The sequence below is a fragment of the Carcharodon carcharias genome, chromosome 16 (genome assembly GCF_017639515.1).
Source record: "Carcharodon carcharias isolate sCarCar2 chromosome 16, sCarCar2.pri, whole genome shotgun sequence".
Classification (NCBI taxonomy): Eukaryota; Metazoa; Chordata; class Chondrichthyes; order Lamniformes; family Lamnidae; genus Carcharodon; species Carcharodon carcharias.
In genome coordinates this window covers 47,509,865-47,521,941 of record NC_054482.1, presented here as the reverse complement: position 1 = coordinate 47,521,941, position 12,077 = coordinate 47,509,865, and the positions used below count along the sequence as shown (strand labels likewise).

At 40.2% G+C, this 12,077-nt stretch overlaps 1 protein-coding gene across 3 annotated transcripts in view; it reads right to left on the bottom strand.

Moving 5' to 3' along the window:
• smg7 (SMG7 nonsense mediated mRNA decay factor) overlaps nt 1-12,077 on the bottom strand; it is a 162,112-nt gene that overhangs the window by 21,420 nt on the left and 128,615 nt on the right. For 2 of the 3 annotated variants that reach the window (XM_041208038.1, XM_041208041.1), the window contains exons 16-18: nt 4,140-4,486; nt 3,010-3,268; nt 681-790 (exon numbers count right to left, since the gene is read on the bottom strand). In XM_041208038.1, coding sequence (XP_041063972.1) covers nt 681-790; nt 3,010-3,268; nt 4,140-4,486 — 716 coding nt within the window. The remainder of the gene's footprint in view (nt 1-680; nt 791-3,009; nt 3,269-4,139; nt 4,487-12,077) is intronic. The other variant, XM_041208039.1, reaches the window with a different exon arrangement.

The following is a 12,077-nucleotide window of genomic DNA, read 5'->3' as shown; positions in this document are numbered from 1 at the left end:
ATAGCAGGCGGAAAAGGACAGATACAAAATGAGATGCACAAGATAAAAAAGTGAGGGCGCTGCTTGAAGATTACTCTATGATATATTAAAAATGGTTATGAGTATCAGTAATGAAGCGGTATGACATGAGGGTTGGTAATTTTAGTTTACAAAATTATTTCAGCCCAACTGGTAGGTGTTTACAGAATATGAACACTGAAAAAGTCATTTCTAAAAGCTAAAAAACAAATGAAACAGAGCAAAACAAAAATTTATCAAGCTGCCAAATCAATGTCACATCAAGTAATACTTTAGATACATTTCATTTTAATTCATATGTCCTTTTGTACTAACAATAGATTGAGTTTTCATTTCTCTTCTCAAACCTTCTTCAAATAGTTTATTTTCACAAGCAAAGTTCTCTCAAATTCCACTATTTAATTGGACAGGTTAATCAGGAAAAAGTTTATTTTCTTATGCCCAAGGACAGACTAGCAACAAGAAGGATTAAAAATCTCAAAATAAATGTTGAGGTGAATCTAAATATTTCTGGCAACACAATAATTATACAAATTCTATGGTATAAACTTATGAGAATTAGCTCGACTAGATTGAAATCCAAGACCAACTAATTTACGTGCACATTATCTGAGTTTCACATTACATTAAATGATCCTTATTTGCATTCATTTGTACCTTACCTCATACGACTGCATTCTAGGCATACTATCTTGATCTGTTCGGAATATCCCTGGCTGTCGTTTCACTATACGGTCATTACTCAGTTGATGTCCCATCATATGCCGCATGTCTGATATAAGAATATAAACATTTTTAGCAACACAAGAAAAACATTAGCCCTAATATACCTGTCCTGTTTCATAGATTAATTCTCTATCATCTCAACCATTCTCTTTCCAGAAATAGAATTCTAATAGTATCCGTTTTCAAAGGTCCTCCATGTAATTTATTTCACAAAACGTTTCACCTGATTTTTCATCTTACAAATTCCAAGTTTTTAAGCATGAGCCCCAATTTTCATTTGACCGTTTCATAATGGCAAATATGTCACTTGAATCAATGCTGATTTACTTTGTAAACCCGAAGCATTCATTTTATAAGAATTGCAGCCACCCAGATTTTAACTGGGAAAGTAGCAGAGAGAAAATAAAAAATACGTTTGTCTCTCAGTTTGTAGAGCATTGAACTTGAACTTAGTATTTTGAGCAATCTGGATTGAATCTTTGATATGACCTTTTTGTCGTCTGCAAGGTAGAAAGTCGTCAGAAAATATTAAGGATGCTGTGGTCCTATTATGATTAGAGCTATGGGTGCACTTTCAGAAAACAGAACATAAGCTTAACTGACTTAACCGGAACACAATAGAGTAGAAAACTGGGAAATATTAAAAACAATGTTAATTGAGGCTACAATGAAACTTCAATCTGACTAATTGGCCGGGTGGTTAACAGTGAGGTTGAGTGTCTGCTACAGGAAGATATAGACGGGATGGTCAAATGGGCAGATAAGTGGCAGATGGAATTTAACCCTGAAAAGAGTGAGGTGATACACTTTGGAAAGAGTAATTTGACAAGGAAGTATTCAATGAACGGCATGACACTAGGAAGTTCTGGGGAACAAAGGGACCTTAGCATGTGTCCATAGATCTCTGAAGGCAGAGGGGCGGGTTAGTGGGGCGGTGAAAAAAGCACATGGGATGCTTGCCTTTATTAATCAAGGCATAGATTACAAAAGTAGAGAGGTCGTGTTGGAGTTGTGTAGAACCTTAGTGAGGCCACAGCTGGAGTACTGTGTGCAGTTCTGGTCGCCATATTATAGGAAGGATGTGATTGCACTGGAAGGGGTGCAGACGAGATTCACCAGGATGTTGTCTGGGATGAAACATGTAAGTTATGAAGAAAGGTTGGATAGACTTGGGTTGTTTTCATTGGAGCTGAGAAGACTGAGGGGCGACCTGATCGAGGTGTACAAGATTAAGAGGGGCATAGACAGGGTGGATAGGGAGCAGCTGTTCTCCTTAGTTGAAGGGTCAGTCACATGGGGGCGTAAGTTCAAGGTAGGGGCAGGAGGTTTATGGGGGGATGTGAGAAAAAATTTTACCCAGAGGGTGGTGACGGTCTGGAATGCACTGCCTGGGAGGGTGGTGGAGGCAAGTTGCCTCACATCCTTTAAAAAGAACCTGGATGAGCACTTGGCATGTCATAACATTCAAGGCTATGGGCCAAGTGCTGGTAAATGGGGACTAGGTAGGTAGGTCAGGTATTTCTCATGTGTCAGTGCAGACTCGATGGGCCGAAGGGCCTCTTTTGTGCTGTGATTCTGTGAAATCAAACCAGATTTAAGGGCAATAAAAGACACATAGGGATGCAAATGGTAATATTAGGGTTAAACAAAGGCTTTTGAAACATTCAAGGAATATGACAGAATGAAAGTTATAAGAACTGCGTAGATCAACTTTTTCTATGGAAAATAATGGAAAACATTCCAAGTATCTTTTTCCCCCCCAATATATTTGCAGTGGTAGTGTAAAATATATGTGGGCCACTTAGAGGTAGCAAGAATCAGGGATAAACAAGATCTGTATTCTCTTAATACTATACCAAATGTTCCATTTACTGTAACAAAAAGGCAGCATATCATATTCACTCAATGTTTCTCAGCCCATACGGCAGTCCAATGCTGTAGACTATCTCCACATATTTTATTTTCTCCTCTCCTGAAACTGTGACATTAATTATCAGCAGGTTGTTTAATAATGACAAAGAGGTCAAAGTGGGGATTACAGCAGAGTCCAATCCTATTTTCTCCCAGCTTCTATATAAGTGCACTTTATAGATGGGTTATTAGACAGTTATCAGATAGGTTGATTTTCCATTCCCTGCCACTGCCACAGGGATTAAATAGCTCAGAGACCATGCGGTTGAACCAAAGTCCTTCTTGGTGAGAGCATCTCAATTCCAAACAGTATAGCGCATTTATCATATCAGTAACCAAATCTTCTAAACATACCATAGTCCCATGCAAAATCCTGCAGTTTCTGCACATCTGAAGGGTTCTGGGTAAATGGTTCCATAGCAAATGCCTTCAGGTTCTTCTCCATTTGGACTTGCTGTGATTGTTGAAGTGACTTTTCAAACAGCTTTAATGGGTCCTGACGCATGTAATAGGGTTGTTGCTTCAAAGACATCTGGATGGATGCCTTTTGATGCTGAGAGGGGACCGCATGATGTTGATTCCAAAGCTGGTTGGTCTGATCAGCCTGCAGATACTCAATGAGAGAAAATATAGTATTTTAATTGGAAGTAATCAAGGATTGATTATCTAGGCTAGAAAACGTCTTTATTCCTTGAATTGGAAAACTTATCCTACATACAATTCTTGACGGAATGTCATAAAAATATTTAAGTTAATTTATGTATGTTACAACACTGGCGCACAATGTTTTCCATCTGACAGTGCTTAATGTAAAATACCAACCTTCTGATGCTTCGTTTTTCAACGCAAGTAATAAAGCTTTGCACCTTATGTTAACCTCAAAAGGCAAATGGTCATTATGCTGAGGATCACACTCAATGAGGAAACTAGCTAATTTCCATCCCACAGTGCCTCCACAAAAACAAGTTTATAACAAAAGTGTGCTTGAACATGGAGATGATGTTTAAAGCAAACTGGCAAAACAACATTAGCACAGAAATCTATTTTTAATATTTTGCTGCAAGGGCAGGCATTACAAAAAACTATTAAAGTACAATTATGGAATTTACATGAATAATTCAAAATAAGTCCATTCTTTTCAAATGTCATCATTTGAAACTCTACTATTAATTCAGCAACATTTATAACACCTGCTTTATATAGCAAAATCCCATCTTGTAATGCAGAATTCTTCTTAAAAGTAACTGGCAGGGATACCATATAGGGGAATAGAATAAGCCCTGTAATTAAAACACACTATTTTGGGTCATTACCAGGCACATTAGTATTATGGTACTGTGTTGATATTAGTCCATAATCAGCTCAGACTGAAGAGACAGGCAGCTCTCAACATAAAAACTGGATCTTTTCTTTAAAAGAAACTTGTACAATTATTTTATTTACTTGCTCCTTCAACACTGTGGAATTTGTCACGATTGCCTTACCTGCTGAGGTCCGAGATGGTGTTGATTCTTTCCCAGTTGCTGTGCTGCCTTAGTGGGTGACTGTTGGTTCACAACCTGAACCTGAAGTTGTGATTGGGACTGGGCAATCTGATGTTGCTGAGGTTGTTGCTGTTGGGGTCCTTGGTTTATTGGCCCTTGTCCTGACGGCCGCTGCTGGCTATAAGGGACATGGGACTGCTTCCCACCTGGCACCTGGTTTCCTGACTGGGGGTGACCAGTGGCTTGAAGGAAAGGCCCTGGTATGGAGACTCCAGGTGGAAATGTGTAGCCAGGAGTCATCTGGAAAGTAACCGGTGGAGACACAAGATAGGGAGGTGGAGGGAATCCTGCAATAAAAAAAACACTTATGGATCACTATCAGGCATATCAGTACTCTGATACAGCATATATGCCAACCCCCAATCTGTGTTAACAGAAATACATGCTGCTTGCTAGAGCCAGAGAATCATAGAGTCATCGATGGCACAGAAGGAGGAAGCCATTCAGTCCATCAAGTCGATGTTGACTCACTGCAGAGTAATCGAATCAATCCCACTCCCTAGCTCAAACCCTGTAGCCCTGCAAGTTCATTTCTTTCAAGTATCCATTCAATTCCTTTTTGTATCCATTGTTTCGGTTTCCACCAGCCTCATGGGCAATAAGTTCCAGGTAATTATCACTCAATGCATTAAAAAAACTCTTCCTTATATTCCCCCTTAATCTCCTGCCCAAGGCCTGAGATCTGTGTCCCCTAGTCCTTCTCCCATTAGCCAATGGGATCAGTTTTTCCTTATCTAAGCCTGTTACAATCTTGTACACCTCTATCAAATCAAATTATCACTGAGTTGATAAAATTAGCATAAAGCATCCTTTGGTCTTTTTCTTACGTTTCAGTAAATAACTTATGATTCACACCTTCACTACAGTGGTTTGGCAGGACAGATAGTGGCAAGTATAGTCAGTCAGGGGGGATTCACTAAGGAGCAAGGTGTCAACATGCATGAATCAAGTTTAGGTAGAAAATTAGGAAGTCAATGCAAACATCCACAATTGGTGAACAGGCATTCTGGAGAGAAATGCAGTGGGGGGTGGGGTGTTGTGGACAGTGCACGTTGCTTTGCTGACAAAGTCTAAAGGGCCAGTGATAGTTGGGATGGGTGGGATTGAAAGGAAGTTGCTAAGATTGATAGCTTCCTTTGCATGGTATGTTGCCTGCCCGGTGCTAGGGTGAGGGACATCTCTGACCGGCTTTAAAGGATATTGGAAAGGGAGGGGGAGGATCCAGTTGTTGTGGTCCACATCGGGACAAATAACATAGGTAAGACTAGGAAAGAGGACCTGCTTGGGAATTACCAGGAACAAGGAACTAAATTAAAGAACAGGTCCTCAAGGGTTATAATCTCCGGATTACTACCTGAGCCACGTGCAAATTGGCATAGGGACCCGAGAATAAGGGAAGTAAATACGTGGCTAAAAGAGTGGTGTGGGAAAGAGGGGTTCCATTTCGTGGGGCACTGGCATCAGTATTGGAACAGGAGGGATCTGTACCGTTGGGATGGTCTCTACCTGAACCGATCTGGGATCAATGTTCGAGCGAAAAGGGTAAATAGGGTGGTCAACAGAACTTTAAACTAGAAAGTGGGGTGGAGGGAGGGGGGGGGGGTGGTTGGAGAAGGGTAAAACTCCAAGAAGTATGAGTAATGGGAAACAAAGCAGCAGGTTAGCAGGGGGTGGATTCAACTTCATGGAAAATTATGAAAAAACTGAAAAGAAAGGAGAGCCCAGGAGAGGCTATTAAAGTCTCCAGAACACAAAATAGGACAGAGTGTTTGGAAAGGGCTAGGAATCTAACTTCAAGCACATCAGATAAAGGGACGACAATGAGAAAGGGGACGGGAAATACAAGACTGATTGTGTTGTATCTGAATGCATGCAGTATATGAAATAAGGTAAATGAGCTTGTGACGCAGATTGAAATTGGCAGGTATGATGTGGCGGGCATCATGGAGACATGGCTGCAAGGGAATCAGGACTGGGAGCTAAATATCCAAGGATATACATCCTATCGAAAAGATAGGCAGGTTGGTAGAGGGGTTGGGGTTGCTTTGTTAGTAAGAAATGAAATTAAATCGATAGCAAGAAATTATGTAGGGTCAGATGATGTAGAACCTATGTGGGTAGAGTTGAGGAACTGCAAAGGTAAAAAAACCATAATGGGAGTTATGTACAGGCCTCTGAACAGTAGTCAGGATGTGGGGCACAAGATACTCCAGGAGAATGAAAAGGTGTGTAAGAAAGGCAAGGTTATAGTGATCATGGGGGATTTCAATATGCAGGTAGACTGGGAAAATCAGGTTGGTAGTGGATCCCAAGAAAAGAATTTGTGGAATGTCTACGAGATGGCTTTTTGGAGCAGCTTGTGGTGGAGCCCACTAGAGAACAGGCAATTATAGATTTAGTGATGTGTAATGAGGCAGATTTGATAAGGGAGCTTAAGGTGAAGGAATCCTTAGGAGGAAGTGACCATAACATGACAGAATTTACCCTGCAATTTGAGCGGAAAAAGCTGGAATCAGATGTAACGGTATTACAGTTGAATAAAGGCAACTACAGAGGCATGAGGGAGGAGCTGACCAGGATGGCAGCCGGTGACTAGTGGAGTTCCGCAGGGGTCAGTGTTGGGACCACAACTTTTCACTTTATACATTAATGATCTAGATGAAGGAACTGAGGGCATCCTGGCTAAGTTTGCAGATGATACAAAAATAGATGGAGGGACAGGTAGTATTGAGGAGGTGGGGAGGCTGCAGAAGGATTTGGACAGGTTAGGAGAATGGGCCAAAAAGTGGCAGATGGAATACAATGTGGGGAAGTGTGAGGTCATGCACTTTGGTAGGAAGAATAGAGGCATAGACTATTTTCTAAATGGGGAGAGAATTCAGAAATCTGGAGTGCAAAGGGACTTGGGAGTCCTAGTCTTAAGGTTAACTTACAGGTTGAGTCGGTAGTTAGGAAGGCAAAAGCAATGTTGGCATTTATTTCGAGAGGACTAGAATATAAAAGCAGGGATGTGCTGCTGAGGCTTTATAAGGCTCTGGTCAGACCACATTTAGAATATTGTAAGCAATTTTGGGCCTTGTATCTCAGGAAGGATGTACTGGCCCTGGAGAGGGTCCAGAGGAGGTTCGCGAGAATGATCCCAGGAATGAAAGGCTTAACATATGAGGAACATTTGAGGACTCTGAGTCTATACTCGAAGGAGTTTAGAAGGATGAGGGGGGATCTGATTGAAACTTATAGAATACTGAAAGGCCTGGATCGAGTGGACGTGGGGAAGATGTTTCCATTAGTAGGAGAGACTAGGACCCGAGGGCACAGCCTCAGAGTAAAGGGAGGACCTTTTAGAACAGAGATGAGGAAAAACTTCTTTAGCCAGAGAGTGGTGAATCTATGGAATTCGTTGCCACAGAATGCTGTGAAGGCCAGGTCATTGAGTGTATTTAAGACTGAGATAGATAGGTTCTTGATTGGTAAGGGGATCAAAGGTTATGGGGAGAAGGCAGGAGAATGGGGTTGAGAAACTTATCAGCCATGATTGAATGGCGGAGCAGACTCGATGGGCTGAATGGCCCAATTTCTGCTCCAATGTCTTACGTCTTATGGTTAGATCGCACTGGGTGAGCTGGTGAGAGATCTGATGAGGGTGGGGGAATTAAGGTTGCTACTGCTGCTATGACAGCTGTAATGGATACCTCAATGGGTTCCTTTTAGAATTTCAAAAGAGGCACAGTGGGTAGTTGTAGGCTCATTTAAGCCTGGACTGGAGACAGGAAAACAGATCAGGAACAGAGAGTTCAGATAGAGGCAAGGTATTGTTACAATCCCTGCTGATGTTACTACTGGACAAGTCAGATCCCAGAGTGGAACCCGGCTTGATAAACCCCAATTTCGATTTGTTTTTAGAAGTGGTGGAGTTTTAAGTTACTGAACAAATTCACAGGAGTCTGATGAACTTGTAGCACAAAGAATAAATCATTTATTAAAGAAGAAAAATGAACCATATTGCACCAGACAAAAGGTTTGGAAAGATCTCAATACAAACACAAGAAAATTATTCAAATATTCACAATTCCTTCACCCCAGCTATATCGTTACAGATACAAATTCAGAAAAATAAAACAATTTACCAGATTTATCTTATACTCTAATATTCAAGTTAAGTATGTGGCACAAGTGAACCAACTGACAAACCGTGATCAGACACACCACACTCCAAAGTAAAGGTCAGATGCGACTAAAGCCGATTCTATGGATTTCTCAACAATCCACCTAGACGATTATTACACTGTGAGTCAACTGGTCTCACTGAAACTGTCTTTTTCATTGGGCTTCCAATCTCCACATTTGAAGAACTCGCCTTGGAATTCTCTTCAAACATCACTTCCACTTGGATGGCTTCAACAAAGATCCATCTCAAGGGTTTCAATCTCGCCTTCAGAAACTGCTTTGGCCTGGGTATCTGAGTACACTCAAGGTTCACTTTCCAAGCAGAGTTTAAGATCTTCGGCCATGCCAAGCAGCACAACACTGGTCCAAAAGGGTACCTTTGCCCTTACAGCCCACAGCACTGAGTCACCAACTTCCTGCTGTCCTCGCGAATCTTCAGGTCTGCTCCTTGCAGCTCTTTCTTTACTTAGAGCCTTTTTCTCTGCGCCTTTCTCTCAACTTCACTTAACAGGATCTGTTTCTGATCTCTGCCCTTGTGCCTTACCTGAGGCTGTCTTCTTGGACCTCATTCTGTCCCACTCCATGGTTTGGGACCTTCTCCCTGTCCACCTCCCAGGGACACCTTCTTTCTAACGGCACTTCTGTTCAGGTCACCTGACCTGCTTTGCATCTGCTTCACTTTTCTTTTTTCCTCTGTACATGTGTGCAAGGCTGCTCCCAGCCTGAAAACGGTGAAATTAACGAACCGTGCAGATGCGGCCATTCTCTGGCTGGTGCATATAAAGAAGTCCCAAAGTCCGCCAGAAACTGAAATTCCTGAACTCCTGATTAGAGTAGGTATTTTGACTTTCCTAACTCCTACTCCCTCAGTAGAAAGCAAGCTTTACTATAGTGAAGGTTTCTTTACAATGGCTTAACACTTTCTTTACAAGAATTTATCTTAATTTTCTAACAAATTGCTTCATCCATACTATACAAATAAACTTTTCTTTTCGTCTCACAACTACACGTCATATTATACAAATACAAAGGTTTAACCAAAACAAAAGTCAATATATGTAAAAAATAGGCTTAGCAAAGTTTAAACTTGTTTCTTTTATCTCTTATTTCCGCTCTTAAATGAGATGTTCTTTGCCTAGTTAAAGTCCACAGCTTAATCACCGCCCTTTTTATTAGCTGTAGGTATAAATCCATCATCAAGCTCATTTCCTGAACTCAAACATGGTAAATTCTCATTTCAAGACAATAGGGTCAAAAATTGCATCTTTATGCTTTAACTCATTTCTCCTTTGATCAAAATCTTTTTTTTTTTAGCTGTTTCAAGGATGTTATTGAGAAGTTTTTTTATGTTCACACAAAAGGGTTTCATACCCTTGCTTGGTTTGATCTTTGAACATTTTAAGAATTTGTAATTTCCCCTGATCTCATTCCAAACAGGTCTTATTTAATTCTCTTTGCGCAACATCAACTACTTCCTCCCTCTGAAGTTTATGGTTTGTTCCAATACTTCAACTCTTTTATATAATTCACAAACCAAATAATTCCATTCCTCTACATGGTCCTTTAAATGGTCTTTTGCAAACTGTCTACTTGCCTGGACTCCGGCTACTGTACGCAATGTGTCAACACTAGCAAGCACTTGTGAATCAGTGTCTCTGGTCATTGACTCTTCCAGACCATTCATCTCATCTTTCATTTTCTCCAGATTGCATCGAAGTTTAAGAATCTCATTATTCTTTTCATCAACCTTGGTTTTTAATTCTGCATTCAACCAACTGTTTTGATTCACCAGCAATTGTGTTTCCTGTTCAAGGCACTTTTCATACTTCATAGAGATTTCTACTGCTTGAAGTTCATCAAGTTTTAACTGAAGATTTATCTTTATTGAATTTAATTCTACAAGTTTATCATTTAGACATTTTAAGTCCTCAGTCAAGTGTTTTACTTCTTGGGACTGATGCTCAATTGTTCTCATCAATTATTATTTTTCATTAGCAAACTCGTCTTTCATGTGTGTAAGTTATTACTCCACACTGATCAGGATTTCCTTCAATTGCTCATTATCAACAATAAACTTCTTGTATTTAGCCAATTTATTTAGTAATTTTTGGGGTTTTGTTAGATAGCTATGAACATATGAAATAGGGGCAGAAGTAGACAATTCGGCCTGTCGAGCCTGTTCCGCCATTCAATTAGATGATGGCTGATCTGTTTGTATAATTAATTCAGTGTCACACAACCCTCAAAACAAAAAAATTCTCCTTATCTCAGTCTCCTCAAATGCATGCTGCAATACAGTTGTTGCCATATTACTGTCTCCACTAACCAAATTACTCAGAATAAAATCTACCTCTTCAATAGGTGACCTAGGAATAATTCCCACCGTAACAACTCCGTTTAAAAAGTCATTTTGTAAACTGACTTTACATAAAGGAATAGGCTTATAATCTAAATGAATATCTCCTGTTAATGTTTTTTCCTTCATCAAACAATCTGGAACACAAATTGCATCACCAGCTACCATCAATGACTGATCTGCCTCAGTGTCTCTCAAAATTTTAATTTGTTTACTTATTTTGTTGGAGGAGTATGGGAAAACTTCTTCCTTCAAGATAAAACATCCAGACCTCCAGTGCCCAATTCTTTTTAGCAGTAGTCAAAGAAAAGTTCTCTGGACTATCTTGAGCCATGCCCCTTTCCTAGTAGGTTCTGAGCAAGCACGTTTCACCTGTATCACTATGATTTTAAAACCCATTTCCTTTTCTGATGATTAACACACGAACAAGGAGTAGAAGTAGGCCATTCAGCCCCTTGAGCCTGCTCCGTCATTTAATAAGATCATGGCTGATCTGATAATAACGTCAAATCTGCATCCATTTACATCTACTCTCTGCTTCCTGTTAGCCAGCCAATCTTCTATCCATCCCAATATGTTATACCATGAGCTTTTACTTTCCGCAATAACCTTTGACGTGGCACTTTTACAATTGCCTTCTGGAAATCTAAGTGCAGTATATCCACCGGTTCCCCTTTATCCACAGCACATGCTGCTTCCTCAAAGAACTCCAATAAATTGGTTAAACATGATTTCCCTTCCACAAGATCATGCTGATTACCATGAACTTATCCAAGTGCCCTGCTATAGCTTCTTTAATAATAGTTTCTAACATTTTCCCTATGACAGATGTTAAGCTAACTGGCCTGTAGTTTCCGGCTTTCTGTCTCCCTCCCTTTTTGAATAACGGAGTTACATTTACTATCATCCAAACTAATGAAACCTTTCCTGAATCTAGGGAATTTCAGAAAATTAAAACCAATGCATCAACTATTTCACTAGCCACTTCTTCTAAGAACCTAGGATGAAGTCCATCAGCAGCTGGACACTTGCCAGTCTGCAGCTCCAATAATTTACTCAGTACCATTTCTCTGGTAATTGTAATTTTCCTGAGTTCCTCCCTCCCTTCTATTTCCTAATTTGTAGTTGTTTCTGGGGTGTTACTTGCATCCTCTAAGTGTAGACTGATGCAAAATACTTGTTCGATTCATCTGCCATTTCCTTGCTTTCCACTATCAATTATTCAGACTCACTTTCTATAGGACCAATGCTCACTTTGTTAATTGGTTTCTTTTTGAAATATTTATAGAACTCTTACTATCCATTTTTATATTTATGGCTAGCTTTCTTTCGTACTTTAATTTTTCCCTCCTTGT